This window comes from Chelonoidis abingdonii, chromosome 11 (genome assembly GCF_003597395.2).
Source record: "Chelonoidis abingdonii isolate Lonesome George chromosome 11, CheloAbing_2.0, whole genome shotgun sequence".
Taxonomy (NCBI): Eukaryota; Metazoa; Chordata; order Testudines; family Testudinidae; genus Chelonoidis; species Chelonoidis abingdonii.
In genome coordinates this window covers 35618143-35637857 of record NC_133779.1, presented here as the reverse complement: position 1 = coordinate 35637857, position 19715 = coordinate 35618143, and the positions used below count along the sequence as shown (strand labels likewise).

Genomic DNA, 19715 nt, shown 5'->3' with positions numbered 1-19715 from the left:
GCTTCCAGGCAGCAGAGCTGGTGCTCTGCGGCACCTCTGTCAAAGAGCAGCCGGTCCCTCATTTTTAGCAAGGGGCCTGGGCTGGTTTAGGTCATTGCATGAGCATATGAGCCAGACCCAATGGACACTGACCTGAAAGAGATGGAGGGAAGAGGAGATTTTTTATTTTGTGGTTTGGGGGTGGGGTGGGGGGGCTAATTTAGTGCTGGCCTATTTGACAGCCCTGGAGAATGAAATTCTCTCGTTACAAAATATGTGCAGTTAGCAGCAGTGCAAGCTTCTCCTATGGTGTGCGGCCAGCGTAGAGACCTGTAGGGGGTGAAAAGGAGCCATTCAATCCAGTAAAAAGAACAGGAGTACTCGTGGCACTTTAGAGACTTAACACATTTATTTGGGCATATGCTTTTGTGGGCTAAAACCCACTTCATCAGATGCATGCAGTAGAAAATACAGTAGGATTACAAATACACACACACACACACACACACAGAGGACATGCATGAATCCGATGAACTGGGTTTTAACCCACGAAAGCTTATGCCCAAATAAATGTGTTAGTCTCTAAGGTGCCACAAGGACTCCTTGTTCTTTTTGCTGATACAGACTAACACGGCTGCCACTCTGAAATTCAAGCCAGTGTTGCTGTAGCCCTGTTGGTCTCAGGATATTAGCGAGATAAGGTGTGGGAGGTAACATCTTTCACTGGACGTCTGTTTGTCCTGAAGATATTATCTCACCCATTCAATCCTCGACTACCCTGCAGGCCCCTTGTTATGTTTCTACTGCTCCAGGAGGACCCCATGGCAACGGCTCTGCACATGCCATTCCTATGGTAGCGTTCCTAGAGTAAGGTCACCATCGATCACCTCCTCACTGCCCAGTGCCACTGTTCAATTGCTCTGCAAACCCGCTCTCGGCAGCACCCATCCAGGCAGCCGTCACCGTGGCAGAAGGAAAACGCCGTCCCTGTTGTGCAAATGGTGCCACAGCTCTACAGTGGCACAAACATCTGCTAAGAGAAGCTGCCCCAGCGTCACTGGCTCACGCCTGGCAAAGGTCGTCCCCACGCCACACAACGAGCCCTGCACGGTGCTGCTAAGCGGACGGCATCCCCACTGTGCTGCTCCTTCCAACATGCTGCTACAAGAAGCCATTGCTGCCGCAGAACCGCACCAACATGCCCCCATGCAAAGCCACCCACCTGCCCCACGCGGCAAACAGTCAGCTGGGCCTCCATTGTGCAGACACCACCACCCTTGTGCATGCACTGGGCCATCGCCCTTGTGCAAGTGAAGCGCACTCGTGCATGCACTGGGCCATCGCCCTTGTGCAAGTGAAGCGCTCTCGTGCATGCACTGGGCCATCGCCCTTGTGCAAGTGAAGCGCTCTCGTGCATGCACCGTCCCCCACACCACGCTAGCTCATGGCAAGGTGGAGTCCCGGTCTCCTCCCTTGCTGCCGTCAAGGTTCTAGGGAGTAAAATGGGAATGTCCCCAAAGGGTTAATCTACAAGCCTGGTACCTCTGCCCACATCCAAGATGGCCGCCTGGGGATGCGACTCACGTGATCCGGCTCGTGAGGATTGAATTGACCCCTGCGGCTCGCCGTAGGGAGGCTTCTCTTCTAAGATGGCGGCGCCCAGCGGAGCAGGCGCCTGGCGGCTCCGGGCCGGGCTAGTCCCCGTTCTCCTCTTGTTCGCCTCGGCCGAGGAAGGGCCCAGCACGGCCGAGTTCGACGTGCGGCCCGGCGGGATGGTTCATTCCTTCTCCCGGAGCCTGGTGAGGGGGGAGAGAGGAGTATTGGCACGACGCCCTGATTGGCTGAGCCTCACGTCGCTCAAACGTCCCGCCACTTTGATTGGCGGAGAGCCAGGGCGGGAAGGATGATGACGTGGAGCTGGGAAACAGGGTGGGTCTCAGTGTGGCCGGGTCTGGGCCGCTTCCGGCCAAGTGGCTCCCGGCGGGGGCCGGCTGAGGGGGTTGGGCGGGGCAGTCCTGAGCCGGGGGGCGGGGCATCGCGCCTGTAGCCCCTGCCTGAGTTGCTATGGGGGGGTGTCGCTCCATGGGCCCCTCCCCTGTGTTTTTGGGGGTGGGACCCGTAACCCTTTCAGTAGGAAGAGGTAGCCCCCCCTCCCCCACACCCAGCACCCACCAAAGGCCTGTCCTGTGGGCCCCCCCACCCCGCGAGTCTCCAGGTGTGTGTGACTAGACCCCCTGCCACCCCCCAATGACCCCTACCCACAAGAGACTGGCCCCCACGCTGCAGGGCTCCCACTGCAGCAGCGTGGCCAAGCTGAACTGGATGCTGTGTGAGGGAAGGACCCCACCAATCAAGTGCAGCCTAAGGGTTGCCAGGAGTCTGGTTTTTGACTGGAACGCCTGGTCGAAAAGGGACCCTGGTGGCTCCCGTGAAAAGTCCGGTTAGCAGCGGAGCGGAGGCCCAGGGCTAAGGCAGGCTTCCTACCTGCCCGGGCTCTGCGCTGCTCCCGGAAGCAGTCGCCAGGTCCCTGCGTCCCCAGGAAGGCTCTGCACGCTGCCCTCGTCCCCAGGGCCGGCTCCGCAGCTCCCACTGGCTGGGAACTGTGACCAATGGGAGCAGCAGTGGGTGGCGCCTGCAGGCACAAAGGCAGAGCTGTCTGGAGTGGCTGCCCATGTTCCTGGAGGTCACAGGAACCTGGTCACTGCTTCCCCAGAGCCGTGGTAAATGCCGCCAGGAACCCACCCCCTCCTGCACCCCAAACCCCTCAACCCTGTCCCCACCCCCTCCTGCACCCCAAACCCCTCATCCCCAGCCCCACCCTAGAGCCCACACCCCCATTTGGAGCCCTCACCCCCTCCTACACCCCAACCCCCTGCCCCACCCTGGTGAAAGTGAGTGAGGATGTGGAAGAGAGAGCAACAGACGGAGGGGGGATGGAGCAAACGGGGTGGGGCAGGTTTGTTCAGTTTTGTGTGATTAGAAAGTTGGCAACCCTACTCAAGGCAGTTTGCCTCAAGATCCCTGCCTGGGTACTAACCCAGCTAAACTTGATCCTGTGCATAGAGGAAACAAGATACTATAACCACGTTCTGGGGGAATTGTGAATACTTCACCACTTTCTCATGCTTGGAGAGAAAATTTAAGGGCTTTTGGCAAATCAGAACTTAAATTCCCCGTAGCTTCTCCAGGTTACATATGTTCTGTACAATGCCAAGCAAATTGCTTAGGCTCAACAAATAGCTAGTAACATAGCATATCCTGTGTTAGACTACTGACTTTTCTCTGCTGTTTTCAAGGGGGATTACACCTGCACATTCACATATGCGTCTCAGGGAGGGACCAATGAGGTGAGTTATTTGAACACTTCACTGAAGAAACACAGGTGCATAGGCTCCAAGGGAGTAGAATAAGAAACCTCTCAAGAGGTCTGTATGTGGAATGACTGTAGCTAATTACTTTGTTCACCATTTTTCTGGGTCTCTGGAGAACACTAGTGTTCCTTATTCTTACACTGCAAGATCCAGGAATCTAAATACAATTGCATCCCTCTTTCTAGATATAGAAATGATCTTAGAAACAGAGGTGTTTATATCACAGCAACCCAAAGGGTTTAAACATCTTGAGAAGCCCCCCTGCAAAAATAATTATTGACTTAAATTAATAAATATTGGGTCTTTTCCACTGCCTTCTGATTGTTGCGCCTTTAGAGTTTGTGTATTCAAGCTGTTCTCCACAATCACCAGGGCTAGAAATTTGGCCTTTTTTTTTCTAAAAGGCCAAGAGTCTCTTGTAATCCTCTGACTCAAGGAGCTGGGGCTTTTCAAACAAATATCATGAGAGTTGGAAACACTACATGTCTGCAAAAGAGAAAGTGGATGAAGTCTTTGTGTGCTACAATAAGGCTGTGTTTGGCAAGTCCTGGATACCTGTAAAGCTTATATAGCTTTGTAGTTAGTTTTGCTTTTTTGCGGGGGGAGGGGGGGAACCTTACTGGTGCTGGGGAAATCTCTGTGCAAACAACCAGCAGGCTTTCTGCTCTTAAAGAGGCTTGAAGACTTGTATTGCAATAGTACATAGGAGGCCCAGGCGTGGATTACGGCCCCATTGCTGTACAAACAGAACAAAATGACTTTAGATTCTTGTGACAGTTTCCTCTGAAGGGTCAGCCCCTGTAGTGTGAATGGGGTTATGGCTTTTCTAGGGTGGGGCAGGGGGTCATTGCTGCTCCACCCTTTCATTGGTACTGACAAGCGGAGCTAGAGGAAAGGGTTCCCCTGTGTTCCACCCGCTAGAAGTGAAGCTATTAAAAAGAGCCACGGGTAATTAAGTGGCAAACGATGTTTAATTGTGTATGTGCAGTTTTAACAAATCACCCTTTGTCAATGCAAAATTTGTAATGAAACAAATCACCGTTTGTTAAGTTTTTTACTTTCATAACTGATGCGGCAAGCCCAGAGGCGCCGGGGCTATGAACTGCCAGGCCTAGAGGCACTTGGGCTCAAGCAAGCCCTGGCACAAATTAAGCACTGCTGTTCGTTTGAGAATTATGTTCTTCCCTTCTCAAGCTTGCCCTCCTCATGCAATAAAGCCACAATATGAAGAATGTGACTGTAAGTTTCTGGTCTTGGTCTTTCTCATGAGGTCCCTCCTTGGGAGTGTCAGTTGTTTCGGGGGAGGTTTGTGATGTGTGTAGCTAGCACCATTGCTTGGGGCATGACTGTAAATGCTACCAAGATTTACTGTTCGGACCTTTTCTCTCCACAGCAATGGCAGATGAGCACTGGAGTCAGTGAAGACAACAAGCTCTTCTCCTGTTCAGTGTGGAGGTGTGTTGAGTCATTTAAGAGTATGCCTTGTTCTCTGTACCTGGTCCCTTGAAACCCCTCTGCTCTCAGTATTCAGTTCTCCAGAGAGCCTGAATTCTGTAATGCTTCCACCCCTGCTAGCTGGGAAAGCCACGGGACGAAATTCAGATCTCGATTTCCCTGAGTGGCAGTGATGTTCTAATCACCAGGCTGGCAGCACACTCCTGTGCCTTCTGGATAATGTTTTTCCTCTTTCAAAGTCAAAGATTTTGCTCTTCCTTTTCAGGCCCCAAGGAAAGTCTTATCTCTTCTTTACCCAGTTTAAAGCTGAAGTGAAAGGAGCAAAGATAGAGTATGGCATGGCTTATGTAAGTCCCAGCTGCTTACTTTGAATGGGCGTATGGGAGACGGGCTGTACACCAGAATGATCAGACAGCTGTACTATAAAATGTGCATAATGAAACCATTGCTGTCTTTGCACTGAATTAAAGTGTGGTTCTGGCCAGAAATGTGGCTAAAATGGGACCCTCGTGCAGCATATAGTACCTGCTCCCTGACAGTTTTGGACTGGTTGCTGGCTTTATGGACACCAGTTGCTAGTAGTTCTGAAGCAATGCTGCTATGGGATGGATGGGGAGGGGAGTTGTGGCCCAATCTATCCAATCATTCATTGTGCAGTGGGTAATGCCTCTGTTGGACCCATTAAAAGATGCAAAAGATTCTAGAGAACCATAGAAATGAGAGAGAAAAGACTTTTTAGTTCTGTGGTTCACAGCTTCTTCTATACTGGAACCCCATGTTCCAACAGAAACAAAGGTTTCCCTTCCTCCCCTGTTTTATGTAGCCATTAAGAAAGGAAGGGTGCTTATAACCCTATGGAACCTCTTTATGACCCCCATGGTCCAGTCCATTTCTCGATGCTTTGCCCTCTCCAATTCTAAATGTCTCAGATGATGAGCCTTACCAGCACCTCCCCAGGGAAATAAAGTTTATAGGAACTAGGACAAATTCCCAGAGACTGACTTCTAAATTTCCTTTGCTGATTTAATCCCTTGACTCTAGTCGTTACAAGCTACAGGAGCGAAAGTGATCTTTGGCAGTGGAGCCAGATGATTATTTTGTTTAACATGGAAGCTTTCTGGATTAGCTCACACGGTAAAAATTCTTCTTTCCCATTTCAGTCCCAAGCTGCGACGGGTGGACAGAGCGACGTCCCCTTAAAGGCAGAGGAATTTGAAATCACCGAAACCACAGGTATGTAGCTACCTAAAGAGCAGAAGGTGATTCGTGAGGGAGATTAGGTCACTTATCCAACATGAGAGAGATCTCTGTATATCCTGGGGAAGTGGGCAACAGAAGTATGGAAAAAACTACATACATAAACCCAGGTGGATGGTTGTGGTATATTTTGATCCACGCTGGAGCTTGGCAGTCTAATAAGGGACTGATGGAGAGGCACCTGTTCCCTGGATGAGTCCGAATCACAGGTGGTGTATTAATGGTAACAGTGGATTGTGAGCTTGTTGGGGTAGGAACTGTCTTTGGTGCTTGGCTGTACGGCACTTAACACAATGGGGCCCTGAACCCTTCCCGGAGCCCATCAGTGTTACCACACTATGTATGTGCAGGGGGGGACAATGACTTTATTAATAAGCCTCTAAGGTGGGGGGTTCTCAGGACAAATTTTTTGGTGGCCTCAGAGTGTTGCCACCAACCTTTCTGGTGGCCACGTTCACGCTTTTTCCTAAAACACTTAATTAGCTTTAGGGAAAACAAATAAATATGCACGTAGATACATCCAAATCATGGTAATTTATTTATTGCTAGCTAGTAAGTCTGTTGTGAAGAGTGATATTAACAAGCATACAAGTATCGCTTTTCACAGCAGACTTACTCAGCCCTGTTGAACCTGGGGACAAATTAAGCCCTGGATGGAGGGGTAGAGGCAGAGGGGGCCAGGGGCAATGGGGGTGGGTGGGGGGAGCCCAAAGCCCTGTGACCAGAGCTTGCTGCCCCTCTGCCCCATCACAGTGGCTGCATTTAAGAAACGCTGCAAATACACTCCACATGTAGAAGGTGATCAGTGCAGTTCAGTTTTTGATTTGCCCTCTCAATCTCTTGGGAGGAACCGGCAGTTCTAATCGTTGATGCTTCATCGTCCATTTACTCCCTGTTGTGTTTTCTCTCATTCTAGTGGCTCACAAAGAAGGCAAGTTCCGTTCCGAACTGTCTAAACTAGTGATTGTAGCGAAAACGCCCCATGATGAGTTGTGATCCGGGGACCTAGGGAAGGGGCTTGTCTCTCGGCTGGAGAAGCATGGCGGATAACGGGGACTTTTTCTTAATTGCTGGTTGTCTAGGGTGTTCTTTCCTGTTTCCCACACAGAAGTATATTGGGGTCTGCTCTGAACTGGACTTGGAGGTGTTAAGACAGATACCCTCTGTCTTGTGTCAGAGTAACCATGTGCCTGAGATGCTGGAAGCCTTTGCAGCTGGAGACTTCCTCTGAGATTCTTGATCTGTAGCCAGCCATTCTGTTGCCTGCTTTATGCTTCAGTGATCAGCTGAATAGGGTAAAGCTCTCCCCCAGCTGTGTCCCTTATCTTCCTTGCTAAGCAGAGCAATGCAGAAAGATAAGGAGCAGGATTTTAAGGAGGTTTGCTAAAGGAAAGTATTTAACTCTCTGGTTTCTGGAGAGCGAATAGGGTTTCTGCCCAGAAGCGTGACAGGAAGAACAGACTGAACGGGTAGTAGGAGGGGGTACGGAACCGGCCAAACCCATTCACTGTCCTATCTGGTGGCTGATCACCAACGAACAGCATTTGGTGAGCTGAAGAGGAAACACTGCCCTGTTGCCCAGATCAGAATTTGGCACCTTGGCATAAGAAAAGCAGAGCTGTGGGGTCCACATGGGCCTGGTTTATTCTGATACCACACAGAAATCCATCCAATGAGGCATCCATTATTCAATAGAGATCTGGGACTATTTTCATATATACTGAAGTGATTTTCTTATTTAGTCTAATAACTGAAGGAATCCAGAATTCCCTTCATATGTATATAAAAAAAATAAAATAAAGCATCTTGTCTCCAAGTTCGCTTAGATTGGTCACTCTTGCTGTTCCAGCTTCTTACCATCTCTACGATTGGGAGCCCGGCATGTGGAATAACCTTTGCTGTTCAGTTTGACATCCAAGCAGCAGAAACCTGCAAATCCTCCTACTGGGTCTCCTGGGTTGGGAGACTGACATGTCATAAGACACAGGCCACTTCAGAGACCTAACCCATGGTCTATGCCTGAGGAACCTAGAAGTTAGGGATGCAAAGGGTCTATTGCAACATTGAATCCATCCTCCTGCAAGAAGCTGTATCAGACATATCTGTTGTAGTCCCCAGCCATGGTGCAAAGACAACACTCGATCTATGAGTTTGTCCCATTCTCCCAGTAGCTGTTGCTGGGTCACTTGTGTGTTGGACAGTAGTTAGGGACTGGTTAACCTATGTTCTGTAGAGTCCACGTGTTCTTTGGAAGTCTGTTGCTCCTCTGCTGACGTTTTTAGAAGCCTACCTGATTTCCGGAGATGCTGAGAACTCGTAGCTCTCGTACAGACAGAAAGGAGAAGGTTTTGGGGAGGTCAAGTGGAGGGGAAAAAGGGAAGTTCCAGCAAGGCCTATCTCTGAGGGACCCTCCTTGTATAGTTGCTATATAGACACGTTCCTGGTGAGTTCTGAGGTATGTTACATCATGAACTGTCGTACCAGTGACTCATGATTGAAGACTCTTGCTGGGTCCAGAGAACTTTTCCCTACAGAGATGTTCCACATAATCTCATAAATGGTGCTGAGAATAGAGCAGTAAAGCATTTTTCTGTCAGTGTTCCAGCCCTTTGCTGTCGCATCAATCAGACAGGTTCCGCTTCGGTTTCTCTCTGCACATCTGCCAATGCGCCAGCTGGCTACTGATAGGCTGTTCCAGGCCTGGACTTCTCGTAAGCACAGATTGACAGGCACGGGATGGTAAAGCAATAGAGATTAAACCTCTGCTTGCAAACTTTTACAACTGCGAGCCCCAGAGGTGAAGAGCTGCTGTACACAGCATGCCGCTGGGCTCTCTTATATTCATGCACCTGTAGCCATGCTTTTCCCCTGTATCCCCAGCTGCTTTGCACAATTAAATTAGCTGCCATAATTCAGAATAAGCCAAATTAAACACAGGAGGCTGGGGCTTTGCAATTTTAAAAGCCTGAAATTTATGAGTGCCACGACCCAGTAGCAGAAAAGGAGCTGTGTATCAGAGGGGCAGAGAAGCTCAGTACTGTAAATCTCCAGGGTTAGCATTAGCAAGCTCCTGAAGGCTGGAGCTGCTGCGCCTGGAGACATCCCTTGGAATAGGATGCACAAGGAGGTCACCGAGATAAGTCAAGGCTGCCTTTGTGAAGCAGCTGCTATTCTTAAAGGACCATTTTTAAAGCACAATACAGAGATCAGAGTGCGGAAGACAGGCCCTGGATGGTGGCATCCGGTTCAGACTGCGCTCTCTTTCACACCCTGCCTTTAGTTCATTCTTAAAAGGGTGAGAAGCCAAACAGTGGCTTTATCTGGGGCATGGCCACGGAACTCTGGTAATGCCGCTGCAGAACACAGCACTTGGGTTTGTGTGCCAAGGGGGAACGAACACCTGCAGCCCCCCAGCTCAAATGTTCTCATTTGCATGTGAAGCCTGGCCCCTCCTTGAAGGGTGGCAGTACAGTAAAGCCGTCCAACTTTATTTACAAGAAGGGTGGCTGGATGACTCCAGTGGCTGGCAAATGAGATTATGGAATCACCTGACTGATGGTGATGCAATGGCTTATGCCCAGCAAACTGGTCTCAGGGCTAATTCCCACTAAACAGGTTATGACCACAATTGACTCCTCCTGGCACCAAGTTAGCAGAGGGTGAAGACCCAACTACCTTCTCACCCTCTAGACACAGCCCCTCCCAATCAGGGTTGAGGTGGAGGGAGGAAGTGGGAAGCTTGCCCAGCCACTGCCCACCTTATACCTGCTCTGTGGACAAAAGTGGACAGTTAAGGGCTGGGGCACCACAGTCCTTAACTGGAAACAGTGTGGCTTAGTGAACAGAGCACTTGCCTGTGACAGGAGAGCTGGGTTCTGTTTCCTGCTCTGTTCGTGACCTTGGACAATTCACCTCCCAATTCTGTGTCTCAGTTTCCCTATCCATAAAATAGAAACAATGTTACTGGTGTCTTTTGTAAAGCACTTAGATCCACAGATGAAACGTGCTAGGTAAAAGATTGGGATTAGTAAGCAGGGCTGTGGTTCAGAGTCGGACACATTTTAAACAGTGGGGGCTGTCAGAGGTGACAAGTGCCTAATCTGAGCTCCTGCTCCCCAGAGACCCCCCCTGCATGGGGTTAAATGCCCTTCACTCACATGAACGTGGGTAGCATCTCTGGATGCGCCAGCAGCCCTCAGGCTTTGTACCTCTAGGTGCAGCAACACAGTTCTGCATCTCCCCTTTCCTGGTTCCAGAAAGGCAAAGGAGAGATCTTAGGCTAGTACTTTTGCTGCAAAAGCAAAAACAATGTGAGGATCTGCCAGCAATGCACCCTGGTTACTTACAGAATTGGTAACTAAACCCTGTACTGTGCTCAGGTGGAAGATGCAACTAACTTTATTTATTCATTCATTCACCAGGGCTACAGGGTTTGCTTGTTTTTTTTTTTTAAATTTATTGGAATCTAAGACGTTGTTTCCAACCTACAACATACTAGGGAAAGACCCAGAGGACCAAATCTAAACAATTACATTGATATAATCAGCTGAAGAGGCTGATGACAGAGAAATTCAGCTTGGATTTCAGAGGAGAAGGAGGAAAGTGCACATTTGCTATTTGGTTTGAAAATACACAGTCTCCTCTTTTCCCCTATGGGAAAGGAACATGGATGGAAAATAATGCTTCACCATTCTCAGTCAGAAGGGGGAGGCTGCCTCTGTAACTGGCCCAAAGTACCCACTGGGCAACAGTCAGGAGGGGCGAGTGGTACCTGGAGCATGACCACTTCTTGCTCCAGCCCGTAGTTTAGGCCTGAGCTGTGTTAAGCTTCAAACCACAAGAGTGTCTGAACCTGACCACCCTCATTGCAGCCTCTCTCCCATTCAGTGGTCCCTCCCCATCCTGGGACCCTGTGGGTAGAGCCCTGCAAATCTGCAGATATCCAGTTTATATCCACAGACCATATTTGTTGATATGGATACCAATTTTGTATCTGTGCAGGGCTCTACTTGTGGGGTGATCCATCCAAGCAGGGTCCATCCCTATGTGAGATCCTCCCACTACCCAGATCTTGGCCTCCCCGGCAACAACAGTGAGGTAAACACCACAACCCGATTCTTGCTTGCAAGGTGCTAATACACTTTCCCTGGCCCACGGGTGCTAGGCCATAGCATGGCTTTGTAAAGCATTTTAGAACATGGTTCATCCTTTTCTACGCTGCCTAGAGAAACTGTGTTTAAACCTAGCCAGCATGGTTTGAACTTCAGGCAGTGGCAGGACACCTGAACCACTCCTCCATGCTTTCTGCTTGAATTAATCTTAACCAAGCTACGCACAAGACGTAGTGGGTTTCCCCCCTCACCAGAATGAAAATAGATTTAGAAGTGAGAGAGATTTTGCTACAGCAGGACTCCTTGGACTCTGAATTGTGGGTTTAAGAGCACTTGGTGAATAAAAATATATACAGTGAGACCAAGGACCTTTAAACAGAGAGCTGGAGGTAGGGGCTGCAGGGCTTGGCCTCTGATGGGTTATAGACACTGGATTGCGTTCCAAAGCGGAGATCTCAAGCCAGTGCAAAAAAAAGAGCATTTTCTCCAGTCTCACTCATACAGACAACCCCGCCTTTGGTGTGGTTGTGTCCCAGTAGGATAGAGACAGAAGCTGCTTTGTCATTTTAATTTCATTAGGGAGCTAGAGTGAGGTGAAGAGATTCCGGCTACCAAGACAAAGAGCAAATTGCAACCTCTTAGAGAGAAAGTGAAGGGTTCTTGGTTTTCATGAGGGAAAAAAAAAAAAAAAAAAAAAAGGGAAGAGCAAGACGTTCAGCACCGTGGAGGAAGAGCGAGCGAGAAGGCCTGACCCCACTGAAAACAGACGTCTTGCTGTTGAATTCATGGATACCAGAATGCAGCCTGGAGAGTCAGGCAAAGAGCCAAACATTTGCTTTCAGGCCTTGTCTTTTCTGGTTCATATGTTGTCCTCATCCAGCATTTTGCTGACCCCTTCACAGATCCTCTGCAGGTGGGTGCGGTAAGGTTCAGAAGGTCCATACAACGCCGACAGGAACTCATAGTCCGCAAAGTGGCTGAAGACGTGATTGATCCTGGAGTGGGACTTGGCCGTCAGGTGGGTGTTGACGGCCTGGTGGAGCAGGTCCCGGCACTCGTTCAGCACGCTGGACATGACCCTGCGGTCGAAGGTGAAGTCTATCTGGTAGAAGCTGACAGCGGTCATGGCCAGGGTGTGCACTTTCTTGCGGAAGTGCTCCATCAGCCGCAGCTCATCGGCGGTGAACTGCCGATTGCGGTATAGTACCCCTAGCTTCATGACGATCTTAATCAGGTTCTTGATGATCTTCTGGGCCTCCTTGCGGTTGTGGGTGAACTCCTTGGTGACCCGGTACAGCTCGTCCAGAACCTCGCTGCTGGTGTCATCAATGAAGATGTTCGCCATGGTCTTTGAGGCCATCTTGCTCAGGAGCTTTTTCTGAGCTTGCAGAACCAAGTTCTTGGTGCTGAAGGTGTCCATCTTCTCTGGAAGGGGGAAAAAAAAGGGAACACGACCATGTGATTCAGCCCTTGCCCTGGAGTAATGATCTCTCCCCTCATGGCCCAGGTGTGCCTACACACACAAAAGCATCTTGGTCTAATAGTTAGAGCAGAGGGAGTTGGGAATCTGGCCTCCTGCATTCTATTCCAGATTTGGAATAGGAGGAGGGTCTAGTGGTCAGAACAGGCAGGGACTGAGCATCAGAACGCCTGGGGTCTGTACTCGGCTTTAGGAGTGCACATGATTTACAGAGTAGGAAACTAGGACCCCCAAGACTCCTGGGTTCTTTCCCCCTTTCTGGGAACAGGTGTAATTTAGTGGCTAGGTACTACTGTGGACTAAAATCCCCTAAACATTAAAGGAAGGTCGATGCACTGCGTACATTAGAAAGGCCCATTAGACCTATATTGCTGTCTTCCCACCTGAGATCTGTGTTGCTGTCTATGCAGAATAAGACTTATCATCCAGTCATTTTAATGTGCCTGCCTTAAAATCTGGCTCATTTCTTTGAGGGGGAGACCCACGTGACATTTGTTGGTCATGTGGCTGGTGAGTAGCCGTTTAGAACAGCAGAGCTCGCACCCCGAGAGCGGATTGCATTATACGCCACGTTTGCGGATATAATTTTGTTCAGTCCCTGCAACCTGCCAGAAAGCAGCACTCCTGCTGGTTTCTTTTTGTATTTGTCAAAGTACATCAAAGTACTCCATTTCTCCGGCTTCCTGCTATGCCAGAGTTTGGATTCCAAAACCAATTCAGTTTCCTGGCCAGATGATAACCTGTGCTCACCATTACTCAGGGACCGATTCTCCGGCTGTGCCCCACCGGCACTGTGTGAGGGAATTTGATTCCTGCAAACCCGCCAAGGAAGAAAGTAGTGAGGAGCTCATAAGCAAGGTTATCAGCTTAGATGAAGGCTACACAGAGATGAATGCAGCAATGCAGGCAAGAGAAAGACCTAGAGACAGACAAGACCTGCTTAGGACTCACGAACCCAAACCAAGCCACTTAGCCAGTGATTGTGTTAGAGACCGAAACAAGCGAATGAAGCAACACAGGTGCTGGGATTCATCCTGCCTGGAATAGCAACACACTGCAGACCATGATAACTACAAGCTCTCATGTTAGGACAGATGGCAAAGAGAAGCAGGTCAGTGACACAGCTGCTTGCATACAGTGGGACCTGTTTACACTGAATTTGAACAAATTTGGTTTGGTGCTTTCATTGGCTCAAGAGATCTGAGTTTAAGTCCTAGCTCTGTGACCGTTCATTGAGTCACTCTGTGCCTTAGTTTCCCCATTGGTCAAATATGGGTAAACAATCCTTCCTTTTGCCTGCCTCTTGTCTGTTTAGGTTGTAAGTTCTTCAGGGCAGAGACTGCCACTACAACACCTAGCACAACCGGGCCTTAATCTTGACTGGAGGGTCTAGCTGCTATTATAAAAAAAAAAAAAAAAAAAAAAAAAAAAAAAAGTGTTTCACTGTGTTGACCCGATGGGCAAAAATTACAGTGCTGGCTTCAGGGAAGCTCTTAGAGGAAAGGCATTCTGGGGATTTGGCCTCAGCGGGCTCAGCCATTGTGTGTATATGAGGAACACCACATAAGAGGCTGTATATGTTTGCACAGCTCCTAGCACAAATGAGTCCTGGTCGATGAGAAACACTCCCCAGGCGCTATGATAATACAGATCATATGGAATGGGAAGGTAATCCAGGCCACTGGGGTGAAGCCATTAACAAATTGATTGCTCTGAAGCATTTTCAGTGTCTCCCTGTCCTAAATAATCCAGTTTCAAACCTTTACCCTCCGGCATCATGCTCTTTAATATTTGTACTTTAAGCTTTTGGCACTTGCTCTCTGAAAATCAGGCCCCTTTAAGGTGTCTCCAGGTGGCCTCCAGAATCATTAGCTGTTGCTGAAAATGCTCCTCTCAAAGGTTTTGAGTAACACCAAAACTGGGATTGAGATGGCTTTACTGGTCAGCGGAAATAGAGTCATTCAAACAGGGGCATGGAATGAGGACACAGGTGCTATGGATTATAATTCCTAACTCTTAACTGTGGATTGCCAAACCCTTTATAAAAGGAGGGCAGTATCATTATCCCAATTTTACAGATGGGGAAACTGAGGCACAGAGTGGCACAAGGTGTGTGGCAGGAATTGAAACCAGGTCTCCTGCATCCTAGTCCTGTGTCCTCTCCACTAGTGCTACAAACAGCAGTATGTCCAATAACAGAGATTGTGCTTAAAGGAGGGAGCATAGTTTAGTGGTTAAAACACTGAATTTGGAGTTAGGGGGATGGTGATTCCATTCCTAGCTCTTCTGTACATTTCTTGGGTGACCAGGGGCCAGTCACTTCACTTCAACATGCCTCAGTTTCTTCATCTGTAAATTGGGACTAATAATACTTATCTACTTGACATGGGAGGAAGATAGTTAGCTCAGGTTTATAAAGCACTTTGAGATCATCCAGTGGAAGGTGCTTTAGACCATTCATAGAATATCAGGGTTGGAACCCCATCTAGTCCAACTCTCTGCTCAAAAACAGGACCAACCTCAACTAAATCATCCCAGCCAGGGCTTTGTCAAGCTAGGCCTTAAAAACCTCCAAGGAAGGAGATTCCAACCCCTCCCTAGGTAACGCATTCCAGTGTTTCACCACCCTCCTAGTGAAAAAGTTTTTCCTAATCTCCAACCTAAGCCTCCTGCACTGCAACTTGAGACCATTACTCCTTGTTCTGTCATCTGCTACCACTGAGAACAGTCTAGATCCATCCTCTTTGGAACCCTCATACGTCCCTGTAGCAGGTAGTGAAAGCACTATCAAATCCCCCTCCCCCCGATTCCTCTCTTTGCAGACTAAATAATCCCAGTTCCTCAGCCTCTCCTCTAAATCATGTGCTCCAGCCCCCTAATCATTTTTGTTGCCCTCTGCTGGACTCTTTCCAATTTTTCCACATCCTTCTTGTTGTGTGGGGCCCAAAACTGGACCCAGAACTCCAGATGAGGCCTCACCAATGTCCAATAGAGGGGAATGATCACATCCCTCGATCTGCTGGCACAAGATCATTGTCGTCCTAGGGTTTACATTGGCACAACAGTCCAGCTAATAGAACTGGTGACTCTGAATCAGTTCCTCCACTGGTAGCAATACAGCTAAGCAGGACAGCTGCCCCAGGTCGGATGACAAAGGTGCCGGTGGGAGCCAGCGCACCGAGCCCCAGCCCGCCAGGAATTTTCCATTGCAAGTTCTGAAGCCCTGCAAATAGGGGGCATTCACGGAAAGGCTGGCCCAGGCTTAAAGAGGGTATAAATTAAGCGAGCAGTAACAGAGCCGTCAAAACCAGTAGTGTTGCAAGATGTTCCATGCAGCGTTATTTATGGCCCTTTGGAAACACAAAGGTTTGCAAGTATTTCCTTTTATGTGAAAACATTGATTTTAACAGCGTGAGTCGGGAGCTGGAGACTCTCTTTTTACTAATAAAGAAATGGAAAAAATATAGCCTGCAATGCTGGAGCTGCAGGCATCCTCCTAACAGGACAGGCTCGTTTTCTGCCCGACAGGCATACGCGAGATAAGCTGGTACTGAGAGAGGCCGCCTGTGAGAGAGGAGAGAGAAAGCAAGGGGGAGAGAAACAGAGCCGCTCAATCAGGGGCGTGGGTGACAGTATGGGGGCTATGATTTAGCACCTGCATTTCAGAAAGTTAACTTCCCCTGCTCGTGGAAGGCTGCAATTAACTTGGCTGTGGCTGTGGCACTGGTAGGGCAGCTCCGCTGTCTGCCAGTGTCTTTTCCAAAGACCGACGACCCAAGTTGGGTGAGCAAGCTTAGTGACGTGACCGCTCTGAGTGCCTGCCTTAGGAGAGATGGCAGTGGGGAGAAGGTTGGCTAGGCAGCTGTTTCTCTGTGGTGGAAGCCTTCTTATGCTGGCCTGATCCCCATTTCACAGATGGCAGAACTGAGACCCAGAAACCGTACAGCCCTAGTTTTCCAGAGCAGTCCCTGGTTTGGGAGAGGAATAATTGGAGGCATGCTGGGCATCCCCAGTTCCCACTGACTTTCTTTGGAGCTGGAAGTGCTCAGAACTTTGGAAAAATCAGGCCCCTTTATGATGTCTCAAACCAAGCACCCCCAAAAAGCTGGGGCTTCCAAAATCCTTGGTCACAGCTCAAGGCCTTGGCCTAAAAGACACGGGGCTGACGTATCCATTTGTTCTTTCAGAGGAAACAGACGCTGAGCTCTTAAAGGGACCATTTTGATAATCTAGCCTGACTTCCTGCAGAGCACAGGCTGCAGAACTGAACGTAAGCGACAGAAGAGAAAATGAATCTGGCACATATTAGAGCATGCGACCTTACCAGCTGTGATCCTCTCTGCTCTGCACAGACATTACACTTCCCAGGGTCTTTTTTGGGAGAGTAAAGGTTTGCCTCCCTGTCCTTGCCCAAAATTTCTGCTCCTTCCAACCTGTTGATGCCTTATCTATCCTGCCAGTGGCTTCACCCCAGAGGTGGCTGCATTTTAATGCTACTGTGTGCCTGAAGTTTGCAAAGCGCCTTGGGATCACAAAAGGCACCCGTATAAGTAAGGCACCCGTTGAGTGAAGTTCCCACACTCAAAACCTTTTTGTCAGCTGAGGTTGACCTCCACCCCCACAATCCTATAAAAACAAGGTAATGCCCAGCAAAGAGAACTTTCTCTAAAGAGCCCGCAACATCCATACGTCCCTGTAAGCAACCATGGTAACAAGCACCACACAACACTCCCTCGCACTATTAATTTAACGATGCCTGGCTCTTACATAGCGCTGTTCAGCCACAGATCTCAAAGCGTGTTAGACGGGGAGAAATGGAATCGTTGCAATGGAGGGCTGGAAGGGCCCTTGAGAGGTCTAGTCCAGCCCCTCCACGCTGAGCCAGGGCCAAGTAACCCTAGACTGTCCCTGACAGGGGTTATTAGTCCAACTTCTTCTTAAACACCTCCAGTGATCGGGATTCCACCACCCCTCTAGGTTGCCTGTTCCAGAGCTTAACCACCCTCTGGGTTAGAAAGTTTACCTTCGTATCCAGACTCAGTCTCTCCTGCTGCAAACTAAGCTGACACCCTCTTGTCCTACCCTCAGTGGACACAGAACAACTGGTCACTGTCCTCTCTATAGCAACCTTTTACATATTAATCACGTCCCCCCCTTGGCCTTCTCTTCCCTAGAGCGAACAGGCCCAGTTTTTCAACCTTTCCTCCCAGGTCACATTTTCCAAACCTCTTCTCATTTCTGTTGCTCATTTCCCTTGCGTCTCAGGGAGCAATCTGCCTCAGGTCACCCCGCCGACCAACTGCAGAGCCAGGAACTCAGGTCTCTCCAGTGCCAGTCTAATCTCTCCAGACAGCTGTGCTGCTCCTGATTCATCCAGTTCTAAGGATCACTGCACGCCAGGGGGCTCTGCAGCATCACCCCAGACTTGGGGAATGAATTAATTAATTCATACACCTTCCCTCCGTGCGGAACCCCTCTCTCCTGCTAATCTGTTACTATCCTCTCAACATGCTCCCCCGAAATATGGCTCACTTCCCATTGGGCAGACGCTACCGTTTAAGAAGCAACTGGAGATTTCCCTCGAATGAGACATTTTCCTGCTCAGACGGCAGAGACTCCTACTCGTTCCATTGTTCACCGTGGCGCTGCTTTATCAGCCAACAGAGGAAGAGGCAGTTTTGCCCCAGCACAAGTTAGAAACGGAAATAAACCAGCAGATTTCCTTCCTGTCACTCATGCTTCCAGCTCTGCTGAAGTTTGAAAACACCTCTAAAAACAAGCCACAACAGCCTCTGAAAGTGCTGGCTGTGATACGACTGTGAGGAATGGAGCAAGGCTCTGTCGAGAGGAAGGATGGGGCTGAAGATGCAGCATCCAAGACTGCAGACTTCTCTGCTGTCCCTTCTCTTCCAGACACCTGAAGTGCTCTCAGATCTCTCTCCTGCAGTTGGGAGCCTGGACACCTCAACATGACCATGAGGAAGGATGGCTCAGTGGCTAGGTTGCACTCCTAGGATGCAGAAGACTGAAGTTCAATTCTCTGCTTGCCCAAGGTCACACAGGAAAGTCTGTGGCCAAGTCACTTTGGACGGGGTTGCTTCCGAAGCAGTGGGTCAGGACTCGCCAAGGGGTTGCGGGAAGGTTTAGATGGGTTACAGGCCTGGTGCAGGGGAGCTATAGCCAGGTTGCAATGGGTAGAGCCAGCCCTGGCCCTGTGGGACTGTACTTGGGCAGCTGAGCTAGCTGGATAAAGATAGCAGCGCAAGATGTCTACCCATGTTACAAGCACTGCTGTGCCTCAGTTTCTCCATATGCACAATGGGAAATAGAAATTCCCTACCTCGCAGGGGTGTTGTAAGGATAAATAAAGATTGTGAGGTGCTCAAATACAATGGTGATGAGGACCAGGCAAGTACCTGAATATACTTCCAAGGCAAGTTGGCTGCATGTTTTAATCTGCCATGCCCAAATTCAGGATTCAGTTTCTCTCCCGGTCGAGGATGCGGCTACTGCTACCTACAGCAGAGCAGTGAGCTGCTTTCCTGGCTCACTGGATGGCATGAGCCGCGTTATCTGTTCACTGATATTGAAGAATGTCTTTGGCTTTGATTCAGTGGGTTTTACTGCCAGACATGAGTGCTGATGGACCTGGCGATAGGAGGGATTGGAATGAGGAAGGGCCAGGCACCTGGAGCAATTCACACCTCAGGCGTGGGCATGGAAGGAGGCACAAAGACCAGGGTGGGAGAAGAGGGTAGTCAGGCGGATTCATTATCAGAGCAACAGGGAGTAGCCGGAGACCAGAGTGGAGATATAAGCAGAAGCAGCTTCATGCAAAGCCTTAAAGGGAAGAATGAGAACCCTGAACTATCCATGGGGTGTAGGGGAAGCCAGTAGTGTCATAAATAGATAGCTAAGGGTTAATGTTTCTTTCACCTGTAAAGGGTTAACAAAGGGGAACCAAACACCTGACCAGAGGACCAATCAGGAAACGGGATTTTTCAAAGCTCAGGGAGGGAAGTTTTTGGGTGTGGGTCTTTGGTTCTGTCTGTGCTCTCTCGG

At 49.3% G+C, this 19715-nt stretch overlaps 2 protein-coding genes across 3 annotated transcripts; one reads left to right on the top strand and one right to left on the bottom strand.

Annotated features, from left to right (window-relative positions):
* The first annotated feature begins 1608 nt into the window (after positions 1-1608).
* MYDGF (myeloid derived growth factor) lies at positions 1609-7878 on the top strand. Of its 2 annotated transcripts, none has more exons than XM_032775518.2 (6): positions 1609-1778; positions 3276-3326; positions 4744-4805; positions 5071-5152; positions 5966-6038; positions 6979-7878. In XM_032775518.2, the coding sequence occupies exons 1-6, from the start codon at positions 1629-1631 to the stop codon at positions 7056-7058; spliced, it is 498 nt and encodes a 165-aa protein (XP_032631409.1). In that variant the 5' UTR covers positions 1609-1628; the 3' UTR covers positions 7059-7878. The 2 variants fall into 2 exon arrangements, with proteins under 2 accessions (XP_032631409.1, XP_074926984.1); XM_075070883.1 differs by lacking the exon at positions 1609-1778 and adding an exon at positions 2361-2870.
* A 4029-nt stretch (positions 7879-11907) lies between these two features.
* On the bottom strand, positions 11908-12758 carry TNFAIP8L1 (TNF alpha induced protein 8 like 1). Its single transcript, XM_075070884.1, has one exon. It carries the CDS (start codon positions 12591-12593, stop codon positions 12033-12035), a length of 561 nt encoding a protein of 186 aa, XP_074926985.1. The 5' UTR covers positions 12594-12758; the 3' UTR covers positions 11908-12032.
* Between the last annotated feature and the right edge of the window lie 6957 nt (positions 12759-19715).